Consider the following 15201-nt stretch of genomic DNA (forward strand, 5'->3'; position numbering starts at 1 on the left):
AATTGTACTTAACAGTCACGCGGGTCTTCATGTCACGTATTTGAGGCGTAGTTCACCCGTCACGCAGCCGTCACGTAGGCGTATGTGCAACAACGCGTGTACAGCGTCTGCGTGACGCCTACGTGACGCCTGTCTGTCCATTGAAAGTGAATGGAATTTACACGCGCACGTTAGACGTTTGATGTCATCGCATAGGCGCTGTACACGCGTTTTAGTATAGTGTGCTGGCATAAAATGCCCCTCATAGTGTGTGTGCGTGTGCATGCGTGCGTGTGTGTGTGTGTGTGTGTGTGTGTGTGTGTGTGTGTGTAAAACTGTCTGTCTTTAGGCAGTTAGTCTCATATACTACTGGATCCATCTGACTTTTTGTGCACATTTATGAGTATATGCTTGAATTTTGATTTACGATTTTTTAAGTTTTATACCGCCATTGATCGCTGACTCCTCTTAACTGCTACTCGGGTTGTTACGTCTACTATCTTTTAAAAATTTAGAGAAAACGATAATATAACACTATAATATGTAAACACATGATCCAGGCTAAAAGCAACACAGCTACACTTTGTAAATGCAGAAAGGACAGCTGGCACGCAAAAAAATCGGGAACTGTGTGAATGCAAAAATAATAGGCTTATTATATCACTGCAAAAAAATGAACAAAGGCACACATTTCCAAGTGAAGGTACTGCACAGAAGGACATGTAAAAGATGCAACAAAAAAAATCTGAAAAAAGTCTGCAATAATGATGCTCAAATTGTCACTGTGTGGGAATAAAAAATTAATTATATAGGAGCATCCAGGCTGTGTTCTTTTTTCCCCCCTCTTATATCATGACCCAAAGGTCATCTGGCTATAATTGTGTTGCTTATATGTATTCTTGTGGCGCATATGGCAATTTGAGCTTCATCCTCTCAGCTTCAACTAGGCAGTATGAAACCCACTTGGGAGCAAATAGAATGAAAATAAATAAATTCATATAAAAATATATTATAAGTGGTAATAAGGCTTACTTTTATATCTTATATGTACAACAAGCACAAGGCCTCAATCACACTTTGTTGTACGATGTCATTATAAAAGCACAATGAAATGGCCTTTACTTGCAGGCAGTCACCAGGCCGCCTGTTGTTACCATACATACCTACAAATCCTTCATCATAGTACAGGGCTCTGGTCTCTTAAAGTCTTCTTTTTGCACCCACAGCTTCAGAGGTAATTTCAGTATGCCATTCACATTAAAAGAGAAAACTTTATTATGGCCATACTTTGTGCAAACATGCTGTAAAGTAATATTTGCCTCACTGAGAGCTCAGTAATAACTGACAAGAACGCCTCTGCAGTGCCATTCAATAGGTGTTCAGTTTTGCAAGAGAAAAACAGGATTTGACAAATTTGCCCTGTAGAATTCTCCCTTAATAATTGGATGGACTACATGGATGTTTAATTTGAAGATGCTGGGGCACACCTCTGGTCAAAAGAGTCATCTCTGTAAAACGAGCCTTCACTAAATTGCTTGATTGAAAGGAATAGAAGTTTTTTTTTTCTCTTTTATTCTTCCAGGGACTGTGCTGAGTAGATATTAGTTCTCTCCCCTATTGCTCTACCCTTTAGCTTTAACAATGGTGCTTTTAATCCAGTTTAAAACACATCTCCCTTCCCAAGGGTGCCAATAAAGAGTGAATTCTCTCAGCCAGTGGCAAACATTTAATAGTGAAATCTCACTCTCTCTTTCTCTCAACAGACAAAGCTACGATGGGCTGGAAAAGAAGCTAAAGGAAGTCTTCACTGAAAGGAGCAGCATCCTGCACCAGCTCTCCAAGACATCAAAGGAGCTGGACAGCATAAAAGGCAACCTTCAGGTTTGAAATTAACTGTTTCTTTTTGAAAGATCCAGCAGCGTTAGAAGGCTTAGTTTGCCATGAGTTCTGGGCCAAAGGTAATTTTCCATCCTCTATTATGTCCAGCCGTCTGACGAGCAGGAAACCCATGACTCTTCTCACTTATTTTTCAATCAATCTGTTGTATAGCAAGTCGCCCTTATTAAATATTAATGTGCAAATGTTTTTCAATTTGGCGAGCCCACCCATTGTTATGTATGTGATGTGTTACTGGAAAAGCGTCTGCTGAATAAGCAATGCAGAGACGGAGAAACAGATCAATTAGTAAGTGAACTTTTTTAGCACTAATGACAACAGCAACTACAAAGAGCTTTAGAGGAAAGAGGGATAAAACGGGCAAGATTGACAGGACCAACATTTCACAAAAACACGCCTCCATCCATTCTCAAAGCTTTTAACTGTAAGCATCAATATTCTGCTTAAAGGGAAACTACAGTTAATTGCAACTTTGGGTTAATTTTCAAAGCTCCAGCCCTCAATTGTATAATAACAGAGCTTAGCAAAGTGAATGTGGAGTTCTGGATCAGTCAATCAGATGATTTTACAGATAAAAAAAAGTAAGTAACTGTTACATTTATGTGGAAGACAAAACAAAAGCCACTTGAAAGTTTTTAGTTTAACTTTGGCTGGGCTATATTACTATATTTTTTTTTATTGTATTTATTTGTCTTCTTTTTATTTATGTGTTAATTTTCACAGAGAAATTTATGATTTTGTTTTCTATTCTTATTTATTTATTTTATTATTATTATATTTGTTATCATCTCCCTATTTATTCTTCAGAGTTGTCTTTTTTTCTGATTCTTCTGTTTTTAAAAAAAATGTGGACAACAGCTTTGTAATAACTTTATATATTATACTGATGCTTGTGAAATGCTGATCTCCAATAAAAATATATATTTAAAAAGATAATTGAATAAATAAATAAAAACTTTGACTGGGCAATATGGCCAAAATCCTCTATGTCTCAAAAATGGTGGACATCATGACATAGCATGTTTTGTGGTAATTCAGTGAATAAATAGTCTCTATGAAATAATCACATAAAACCTTTTTCTCATACTCCTGTATGAATTAAATGCTTGAAGAAACAGGCCTTTCAGAGTCTTTCCTCATTTTATTTAGAATTTGAACTGAACTGAATGAACTGTAGAGAAAATATAGAAAAAAATTAATAAATATTTCCAGCTACACTATGGCTATGTTTACATGCACGCACACAAATTAGTAATGAGATGAAGATAAAACTTTTTTATTTAACTGCACTTCACATAAGCAGGACTTTTGGGAGTAGGGAGATCTTAATGAATAAAGAAAGTGGTGCACAGTGCAGCTGGAAAAACACTCCTCACTAACTATTTCAACCCACATTTAAACATTATTTTCCACCATTATTATTTGAGTTAGTATGTGCTTCTAAGGATCAATTTAGACGACATGAATGTGTATCATCATATTTCATTGAATTATAGCCCAGCCCTAAAATGTGGGCAGTAATACACAGTATTTTTTTGCCCCTTTCCATGAAATGATTGTGACAAGGTCAAGGTCAAGGTCAAGGTCACGTTTATTTATAGAGCACTTTATATACAACCAAGGTTGACCAAAGTGCTTTACATAATTGAATCACAACAAAAAATCCAATGCAATACAAGATACATAATTGAATAACAATAAACTCACAAAATAAAAATAAAAGACAATTTAATCTAATAATATATGACATGAGATGTGCAATCCAACACAACACACAGAACAAACTTTCTTCTCACGCAGGTTCAAAGGCCTGGGAGAAAAAATGCGTCTTGAAAGAAGATTTAAAATTGTCCAGTGTCTTTGACGACCGGATATGCAGTGTGAAATATTCTTGACAGATAAAGTCTGTCTTCTCAAAACTTTGTTAATCAATATCCAAACATATCACAATGAAAATGAAACCACAATTAACAGAAGATTGTGTCTGAAAACACAATTATTCCAACTTTATGGGCAACCGTTTATTTACAGCTACACTATAACTATGTTTACATGCATGCCCACAAGGACAAAGTAATGATATTAAGACAATATTTTGATATAAAGCAGGACTTTTGGGTGTGAGCACGCAGGAGTTGAACAACTGAGCTGAATAAATAAAGAAAGTAGTGGACACTGCAGTTGAAAAAACACTTCTGACTATTTTAACCCACATTTAGGACAGTTAAACATTATTCTCCACCATTATTATTTAAGTTATTATGTGCTTGTAATGTTCAGTTCAGACAACATAAATGTGTATCATCATGTCATATAGAATTATCCCCTAGCCCTAGGTTGTGGGCAATAATACACAGTATTTTTTTTACCTCTTTCCATGAAATGGTATTGTCACATGAATGTAACAATGTGAATTGTTCTTAACAGATAAAATGAATATCTTCTCAAAACTTTATAAACAATCTCTTCAAAACATATCACAATGACAATGAAACCACAATTAACAGAGGATTGTGTCTGAGAAAACAAATTATTCCAACTTTATGGACAACGGTGTGGTTGATCTGTGCAGTGAAAGATAATTAACACCTTTTCTGGTCCTCTTCACTTTCAGTCCATCTATAAAAAGAGTCTGTTGCCATGTTTGACCCCTCATAAGCCACAGTGTTTCCCTTGGAGAAAACAATGTCAGAGCATGATGGTCTCAGCTATAAAAATGACACACAAGCTTTACTAAACTGTAATCTTCTGCAATTGTATTCCTCGTTAATTAAGTGCACGCATTTTATTCTGAAAGAATATAATTATTCTTTTCAGACTAGAGTGTAAACAAACTTGTCCCTCCCATGAGACGTCCATTCAGGTTTCTGATGAGTTTAAAATGTATTTATTTTTAAATGCCATGTATTGTCATCTAATATACCCCACTTTGCATGCATATGTGTGCTGGAAAGTTTTTAAGACTTTTGCCCTAATTAAATTTGGCCCGAAAACAAAGATGCAAAAGTGTTTACCCCAGCTCCTACAGCCAGGGTGATTTTGCATAATGTAAGAATAAAAATGGCTTCCTAAGATAACTTTAGGTTGATGATAATGAGGATTATTATCACTGTTGCAAAGGGAGGTTTCTGCCGGTTCCACCAAATACTCGCCTTGGACATTTTATTGTGTAATGTACCATATTTTATAGAAGATATTATAATTCTGTGGACATCCAGCAAAACACAATTATCTCAGAGGCAGATACTGCACATCACTTCCCACCAGTCAGTTTAGGTCAACTTCATTATGGCTCTTGGCAATGACAAGAAATGAACAGAAACTTAATTATACATTCAGATATTTGAATCATTTAGTATTTTTCAGCTGCATTAGTGTATGCAACAGTGATCTTGCAAAACATGCCTCCCTCTTGGACATTTAGACCCCGGGTGCCAGATGCCCCACGTTTCTGTGCAGCGCTCCCAAAAAAAAGCTGCAGTCTGAGGGATGATTTCTTATTTGCAGCATGTTAATGTTTTTCACGCTTCAGGCAACTTTTCTGGGCCAAAAGAATTGTCAGAAAATCAATAATCAAAAAAATTGATATGCTTAAATTTTTTTCCTGCATATGTGTGTGTGTATTTTTGAGAGATGTCCCAAAGAATGCAGACTGGCTATCATCATCCCCGGGGCAGGCTTTGATGTCTATTCACTCCAGGCGAGCTAGGTTGGCATCTATCTCCGCCCTGGGCTTTGCGCCAGCACGCTGGGCAGGGCGGAGGTTGGGTTAGATTTTGGAAAGTGTGCTGTGGAACAAATCTATTCTTCAGGGTGGAAAACATCATCTACATACAAATAAATAATCAACTTTAGAAATCAAGTCAACAGGGAGAAGCAGTTAGTATTTTTGGAAATATTTGATGAAGCAAGTGTTTATAGTTTTAACGATTTGCCCACAGGTGGAGGTCAGAAACAGTCATAATTAGGCTTTTTGTGATTGGGAATGTATTCTTGGCAGCACCTCCCGGGTGTGATCTTGTGAAGTAGTTAGTACCAGAATAGGAGTTATTTTGCCCTGCACTTCACGTGCAATAATTTGAATTGTAAAAATAATCACAACAGGCATTTCGCACAAGCTAAAAGTAACATTTTTGGTGTTAAAATGATTGCTTTTCTGTAATCTTATGCAGCTGATACTACTTATTTTTTCACAGTGATAACAGTAGTATAATAACAGCACAGTAATATAAGTGAACGACAGCCACTTATGTGATCCAGTGAACATTTATCTTTGACGTTAAAATGTAAGACCTGTAAATTATCACCATATTCACTTTAATACTATATAACGACAGAAGCCTTCATGGTGCATTTTACACTTGGCCAAGTTTGGTGCGAAATGATATGGGTTACTTAATGGGACGAAGTAATTGAGGTAAAGGGGAGAATAAAGTCCCACAAAACTCTCCAGTATCCCAAAACTGTGCTAAAGAATTTGTTAATTACCACCTTTTAAGATAAGATAAGATAAGATAAGATAAGATAAGACTTTTTTATACTGCAGTGTGGAAATTTAGTTGTCACAGCAGCTCAAGATACAGACACACAGAATAAGAATAATTAGATAAAAAATAAGACATATACATACATTATATACACATTGAATAAATACATTTCTGCTATTTGCCATTTATTATTATTTATATATATATATATATATATAAATATATATATATATATATATATATATATAAATAATAATATATATTATATATAATATATAAATATATATATATTATTTTTGTTTCCTGAAAGAACTTGCATTTTACAGATCTTGCACATTGGAGAAAACATATGTTAGTATGTTGAATAGGTTAGTTAAGTTGTTGCATGTAGAAGTAGTTGTATGTTAACTTAAACAAACAAAAAAGGACAGAAATGTAATAATGGATGCTGCTTAATGTGATAAATTATGTATTTTATGAGCATGCATGGATTAAACCTTGGATTTCATGACATTGTAATGAACAGAAACTAGCAGTCACACTGTTGAATGCATGTCTCTACTCACCAGTCTATGGTCTGCTTTGGAAAATGTCCAGAATGTGTATTTGAAGATTCCTGGCATCCAATCGTTAAAACTGGGAGAGCATCCGAACTGTAAACCTTTTTTGTGACAGTAATCCTGTTTTCAGATGACAAAACAATGCTTGTAAAAATTTGTGGCCTGAGCTTTTATCATCCTTTTTTGTGGACAATGATGCAGTGGAGAGTAGAAAAGTGGTTATTTGACTTGTGGCTCGATGACGGATGATACAAATCATTCCATTCAAGAGGAGAGAGACTGCAGGGATGTATGTGTTTCTGCTAATAATGTACAATTCTGAGGTGTTTTATTTTTCTTATCTGAAGCAAATGTACATTCTCTATTGTCAGAGCTGATGTTGGCTCTTTTCTCTTTAGCTTCTCTTTAACATAAATGCACACAGGGTGAATTCAGGGAGAGAAGAAACATCTCCTCTGTGACAGGAGAAAACAGGGTTTATGGAAATATGGTGTTAATTGCCACAGAAATCACCTTCAAGCACAATTTAAAGAGAAGCTTTTTCTCCCTGTGAGTCCACATTTTCTTAGAAGTCTGGAAATTTCTGTTCAGCTCATAACAAATAAAAAATATCTTGGAGGGCTTGCAGGGCAATCAGAGACCTGACTAATCCATAATTACCCATCAGGCAGGTGCTAGGGCGCCAGTAGAATCCAATCTGTGCCCTCGTTAGAATTTTTAGAAGACATTAATCAACGGATTGTTCCGGGCTATATTGTTTTTTTGGGTGGCATCAACACCATTTTACATCTGCTGCATCATTCAATAATATTCAGCTCAATTATTTTATGATTCTGCAGCTTGTGACATTGCATTTTTAGTATTCCACATTTATGACTCACAGTTGTCACGGCACAGACTGTTGCTTGAAGGGATTTGTGACCTTGAAAACCTTGGTACACTTTGAAGCATTAACTATGCGGTTCAAGGGCAGTGTGTACAGTTTGTTTGCTGTCCCTGTGTGTTGTTGGAGCTTTGAAATAATTCTCATTTTGTGTTTTTTTTTCTGTTCTCTTTCAGTCGCTGAAAAATGATGACTCAGTGGCTAAGAAGGATGTGCAGAGGATTCTGGAGCTCAGCCACAAACAGAGGTAAACTGGATGACTGAGACATGAGTTACCAACAGTCATGTCATCAAAATGTAGGTTAGGGGCTTTGAAATAACGAGAATCAGGAATCAAATCTAGGGCACGTGATGTTTGCTGAACATTACCATCATCAGCGACATCATTTAATTTAGTGTAACATAAGCATTAAAGGTGCAGTCGAGGATTCTATTGCAATACATTTGTTGTTGCAGAGAATATCTCCTCACAGTCAGATAGCTGTCAGTTCTGTGTGCGCACTGAAAAAAAATGTTATGTTCATACACAGCCCTGGCTCTGGAAATAGCAAATAAACATAGTGCCTCAGACCAAACAACACTATTCCAGCTACTCTCCCTCTTCCACGTCCTCGCCCATGAGGAACAGAGCGACAACATGATACTTATGAAATGTAAATATCAACAATCTTTTTCCAGAATGGCGGACTCCACCTTTAAAGTATAGTCAATGAAACCTGAAAGAACTTGGATTAAAAATGTCCTCTATAGAGTTGGAAAGGAGCTATTTCGAGCAAACCTCAGATCCGAAAGTCAACGTCCTGTTGATGTTGAGGCTGGTCTCCTCTCAAAAACGTCAATATGGTGTGGTTGAAGGCAGCAAAATACGACTCATATTTATGTTTCAGACTGTTCTCCACCGCCATCTTGCGGATGTGGGAGTAATGATTGAAGATGGGTCGAATAAGCAGTGGACTTTGAACCAAGGGAACGGGGTTCATGTCCCGTGTGAAAACATAACTAAACAACCTTAATCGCTTAGCAGCTTACATTATTTACGTAATTTTCACGGCTCATTGTTTGTGAATCACGTTTTTTTTATGTGACTTCCGTGATAATGTAACATGACTCAGAGATGGTGCTCCTCTACAACCTGGGTGGCTATAAGACTCTCCCAGTTAAATCACCGTTATAAAAGCAGAGTCCTTGTCACAGTAGACCCAGGAAGACCCTAAAATCCCTTTTACTACATCTTCCCCTCTATCTCCCCCCTCTATTCTCTTTGTCACTATCAAATAAAGGATGAAACTGCCCCCCCCCCCCCCCATTGTAAGTTTTTTTTCACCTGATTGGGCAAGTGGGTCAGAAAACTTGCCCAAATTGAATTTATACTTTCCCCAATACAAATTGTTTTATGTATTGCTGTCAGCTATTGTTATGGCACACAGCATTTTTTGGAAACTTGACATGCCTTTAGAACTGAACTTCTCTTTCAACGATAAAATGCAAAATATTTATTAACTACTTATCTGCGCTTCAGCTCTAGAAACTTTGTCTTTAACCAACACCATTTTCTCACAAACGTCAAATCGTTATTGTGCATGTACGGTACTATAACTCTCAGCAGAGAGGGGAAGAAAGCAAGTTGGCTAGCTTCGTAGTGATTTCAATCAATAGCTCCAGAAAAAACAAGACAATGAGAGTTTCATTCTGTCTGATCAGGTTAGATTCAAGAGGCAAGTGAGTTGCTAAATTTACTAGCCTGACGAGGGCAATCATTTTTGTTGCATGCTGAAAAGATGAACAACTGTATAATAAAATATCTGGTTCTGTGATAAAAAGTCAAAAGTAAAAGCCTTTGTTGCGTATGAACTTTCAGGTATGACCTCTACAATTTTCAAAGTGCATGTCGTCAGGAGACATCCAATCACAGAGCTTAAAATTCTGTTACGTGTAACGGCAAAAAAGTTTTAAAATCTCTACCACTTCTTCTCCACAGCAGCAGAGACCAAAGCCTATAGAAATGGAAGCATTTTAAGACCTCAGCCATGATAAAGTGACTCTTCTACCTTGAACAAAATGCCCTATGTTCATATTGGATGTCATCATTTGCACAGCAGCGAGGAGCTTTAAATAAAGGCTCACTCACTGTTATGGATGCTGGTTATTCTAAGGTGTTGCCCTGTTTGCTTTGACATGGCAGTATACACAGGAGCAGGTGGACGACACATAATCCAATCATAAATCCTCTTTGTATATTCAAAAATAATGTGCTTGTCTCTATTTTCTGAAAAAGGGCACATCGAGCGTCTGTGATTTAGCGCTTTATCTTTTTGCAAGCGAGCTGAAAAAGTGTTTACCTAAAGTGCTTTACCAGTTAGGGTTGTCTGATTAATGCTGTGTGTAATGAGACTTTTAATGATTAGGAGTCATTCGTGGCCTTCATGCTCCCTGAAATGTCAGCCTGATTGAAGTCCAGCCTTCTGTGTGCAGTATCTTGATAGCCAATCAATAGCCTATCACCAGCCCATGGCAGCTCTCACATGTCATCAAGCTAAAAACCATAAAGCAGCAGCTTGGCTCAGTGTTGCCCACCTAGCATTTGTGAGCTGCAATTTTTTCAAAGTGTTATTAATCCAACTTTGGAGTTCCATATCTGCCAAGTGTGATTACTGGCTGACTCGATCATGGTGGACGCGGACAGGTGATTCATTGCAAGTCATTTATTTTTGACAACTCTTAACAGCGGTTTGATTGCTTTCTGAAAATAATTTTGCCACAAACTGTAATGCAACAAAAAAATCTTTACCACCAGACCAGATACAGACAGTAAAAATGTTGCATTTTAAGATTTTAAAATAGTAAAAATTAATTGATTTAACCATCTGCCAAACTCTACTTGTCAAACGCTCACTTCTCAGTGCTTTCGAGGTATGTCAATATCGCTTTTACTGTGCCCTTTTCTGTCAGTCTGAGCAGTTTTGATCTTGTTTGTACAAAATGCTTCCAGGCCTTGGATGCAGGAGATGAGAATATAAATGAAATGCCAAAGCAGTGGTGGTTGGCTGGTCGCTGTGAAGAAAAATGTTTGCTAGGCTGAACTTATGCCAAGAGACAAGACCATCGGCATATCAAATATAAGAGTATATGGCTGCTGAGCACTGAGATGCTGGCTGCTTCGCTACAGCACCGGCACACTACGACCATGTCATATACTTTTAAACTTGCAGCCACGCACGGAAACAGTAAATAGACTGTTAACTCTAATTTAGCCGAGCTGCCTTGTGATGTGATTTCTACAAGCGTTTTTGAAACCACTGACCCACATCAATTGCCCACTTGATTCATAATTCAGTGTGCATTGCTGTTATCTGCGCACAGGAGCATCAAACAGTACTGAAATACCCGTTGCATACCAATGCATTTACATTTATGTTAAACGCATAAAGAATGCAGCAGCAGACTTCATACAGCATGCATAAAATCACTGTGGAGCATTTCTAATGCATATGGCTACTACATAATACCACACACTGTATTTTATTTACACATCTCATTATTGACGGAGAATCTGTAAGCTTTTCCATTTATCATGTTTACTTTGGTGTTAAACTGTACATTAACTTAGGAATAACCAGCCATACTTATAAAGAAAAAAAAAAGCCTTGTTGCTGAAGCGTTAAGTTCAAACAGCGACACATAAAAGATTAATACAAATTTTATCATACATCTCTTCATTCAACCCCCGAACTGCATAGTCAATTAGGTGGTTGAGTAACGTTTGCATTATTGTATCATTTATTCATAAGGTTAAAGGGTAAAGCCGCCAGAATTTTATGTTAAAAAGTTCATCATAAACATAGAGAGTGCTTCATGGTTGTTAAATGTGTGTGGCATTTGAAATCACTGCAACTATTTGTTTATACATTGTTTTTTTAATTTCATATTTCACTTGTGCAAAGATGTTTATGATTAAATCAACATTTGAACATTTGAATATATTATTTAGCTTTCTTTGTGCATATTCAAAGCAATCTTCAACATTTATCTAACCTTTTATTACTATTATTTTCTAAGCATTTTATCTATCTATCTAAGAAACTATGTATAAATAAATGTAATGAATTTATTTCATTCCAGTATATCAGATGACACCATGTAAATTGCTTTGTTCAACAGAAATTAACCTAATATAATGTGGTGAATATTTCTTTACACTAATTAGCGCGTGTGTAAAATTGCTCTCAACAGTGGTATATATTTGAGAGAGCAGTTCTGTGACAGAGCGATGGAGGCCTCTGAGAGTGTGGGTGAGGAGGATGTGCTAACAGAGTGTTTCTCACTTCCCTCTCACTTGACAGAGAGGAGATGAAGTCCCTTCAGGCAGCCTTGCAGAAGCAGCTGGATGAGGCAAATGAGAGAGCAGAGAAGCAGCAGGCCACGGTAAGACAGAGCTGACCCGACCATCAACATCCGGTCTCCTAACCAGCCCCGTCACCTGTCACACAGGCCCCTCAGTGATCCACGCTCATTACCCAGCAGCCAGCTCGCTCGCCTTCCTTCCTCGCCCCTTAATTGAAACTCTCAGAAATTGCCAGAGAAAGCATTGTGTCCTCTCCACAACCCCCACGCAAAAATTAATAAGAAGAGACAAAGCCATTATAACCTGAGAACATATTCTTATCTCTCCATCCATCATTGCATCTCTCCATCTACAGTATCTACCCTTCCATCTGTCCAGCTGTGCTGCCCAACAGGCTCAACAGGCAGTCACCTTGCTTCTAGTTAAATTCCTCATGGTATCTTCAACTCGATCTGGCAAATTAGATTCAATTAATCACTTGGTGTATATAATCCCATTACCTAGGGAAAGGTATTGAAATTGCTTGTTTGACCAACAGTCGTAAACCCAAAGATATTTTTTTATCTACTGTCGTATAAGATAAAAACAACAAGTCATCCAAACCATTTGTCCACACAAGTTGCGTAGTGGCTATTTGTAAGATAGTTATTTCAATTTTAAAACTTTCACAGAAGGCCACTGATGCTCCATTAAGATGTACTCAGGCAAAAAGAAGTCGGGCAGGGTCCACCTTTTGGTTCATTTAATTTCCAGTTCAAAGCAAACAAATATTTCATGCTGCCTCTCTTTGCTCTGGTAAAAAACTGTGTCCCTTCTGGTGCATTGACTGTCACTACCTGCTACCTTTATCAAGGCCCAATACCTGTTTGGTTTGGTGTTTAGTGACCCTAGTGTACACAAAAATAAATACAAAACAAACAATAATAATATAATAATCAAGCTAATGAAGTAGCTCCTACAAGTTGTTTGTTCCTACCAGCACATACCCACAGCAGTGTTCCCAAAATGAATGCCCGTATTGCTAGCAAGAGACCCACACTTCATTATACTGTCATTTAAACACAGTGTTTAGTTGGCAACAAAACTAAGGGAAAAAAATACATGGTATGGCATTATAAAAGTTAAATAAATGCATGTAGCTTTCCAGGAGTGAGGTAGTTATTTTGCTGATGTAACTACTGGACGTGGAATTGAAATGTTGGTGATGTGAAGCCTGACATATGGAAGTTAAATGGCTTCAAATAACATTATTTACTTCTGGTTTCACACACGACACAAACTCAAATGACAGTCCTGTGTTTGTCTTACAGCACCATTCCCAATTTCCCAGAGTGGACTTTGTTGTTCTTTATACTCCCTATCCACTTTGCTTTAACTCTCCACAATGATTTTTCTACCCTGGCGTCCTTCATAGTATTTACTACAGCCCCTAGAGAGTGCTGCTAACTACAAGTTTAAATAAGAGTCATAATAAGTTGCAGTACAAACGACCCATAGGGCTGTTTTTGGGGGACTCGATTTATATTTTTTTTAAAAGATAATAATTAAGTTAAATTTAATTACTAGCAAATGTTTGGCATTTTTACTTGAATGGTAATTTGGTTATTAAAATTGTTTTCTGTTGAGTAATACAATTAATTAATTAATCACTTCAGCTCCATTTGTTAAACTTGAGCCTTGAAATAATTATGTATGCAGTTAATACATTGCTCATGATTAATAAGGACTCAACCAAGGTATTTGGGGTTAAGTTGCACAATGTGTTTAATTCAAGAGAAACAATGTGCAAATCCAACTCGGTGGCAATTTGTAGAATATTGGGATGAGCTGAAAGCTTAGTGTCTTCCTACAAGGCTTTGTGCTTGAACAAATTAATCCAATTCAATTACCACAGAATCTTCTTGACCAGCATTTTCCATGGTCACAGTATACTGACAGTATTATAAAGACAATGGGAAGAGGCATTCAATGTCAACAGAAAGTGTTACCTTTGCTTCCTCGAGTAATAATGACACAATTGTTCAGCTTACATGCTGCTAATTAAAAGCACATTGTAGCAACTGTTTGCTAGACTGGTCTGTTGTTGTCTGTACCAAGGACACCGAAACAAGTGTATTCAACATTTTCTAAAAATTACAATATAATAACTTATCATTCACTAAAAACTTGCATTGCAGGGCCTCTGCCATTTCTAAAATGTCAGCAAACATGCCACAACTCAGGAACTCTGAACTTTTGTGGCTTTCACGACTTCTGTAGTGGAAATGTCTTAAGAGGGAGCTATAGACTAGGGATGAGAATAATTAATGGATGATCGATCAATGGTCGTTAGGAATTTAGTCGACCATGTGGAGTTTTTATTCGATCTTTGTATTTCTTATTTTATCTATGACTGTGTATCAGTACTGACTGAACTGAAACACGGCTGAGCATTCAGTTCTGTGGCCATATGTGAATAAGCCAGTGAGCTGAGAATTAAGCTGGATAAAGCTACAGTTTGCAAACTGAAAGTTGCAATAACAATTATAAAACCCACAGAAATACAAGAGTTTTAATTTGAGCAAAACGAGCTAACTCTATCAAACCTTGCTAGCATGAAAGTTTAATTTTATCCAAAACGTCTTTAAAACATTGAACTCCTTGACGTTATCTTTACAGTATCATCTCATTGGAGTTAGTTTTAGGATAGATCTATTTTCGTCCTTTCAGAATAAAAGCATCCGTTATCAAAACAGGATTTTGCAAAGTACTGTATATATAACTTTTATTTTGCCAATGTATGCATGCAGCATTAATTTATGTTAACGTTATAGATAATCAAGTTGGCAGGTTTCTTCCAAAAGCCCCTCCCTAATATGGACTTGTGAAAACAGCTCCATTTGAAGGCAGCGTATTTTACTGTGTTGAACCCCTTAAGACTATAAGCTGCTCTGGTTAAAGCTGATGAACCTGCTGTGAAATACAAACAAAGCTAAGAAATAAGAATGACTCTTATGACACTGCTAGGTTTGCAACAAAATGGTCATTCTTCAGTGGACAAATGTTTCCATAAAC

The 15201-nt window shown here is 37.0% G+C and overlaps 1 protein-coding gene across 1 annotated transcript in view; it reads left to right on the forward strand.

Annotated features, from left to right (window-relative positions):
* luzp2 (leucine zipper protein 2) overlaps positions 1–15201 on the forward strand; it is a 196366-nt gene that overhangs the window by 84938 nt on the left and 96227 nt on the right. The window contains exons 2-4 of the mRNA XM_059347564.1: positions 1743–1860; positions 7982–8052; positions 12146–12227. Of these exons, the coding sequence (XP_059203547.1) occupies positions 1743–1860; positions 7982–8052; positions 12146–12227 (271 nt within the window). The remainder of the gene's footprint in view (positions 1–1742; positions 1861–7981; positions 8053–12145; positions 12228–15201) is intronic.

This window comes from Centropristis striata, chromosome 2, assembly GCF_030273125.1.
Source record: "Centropristis striata isolate RG_2023a ecotype Rhode Island chromosome 2, C.striata_1.0, whole genome shotgun sequence".
Classification (NCBI taxonomy): Eukaryota; Metazoa; Chordata; class Actinopteri; order Perciformes; family Serranidae; genus Centropristis; species Centropristis striata.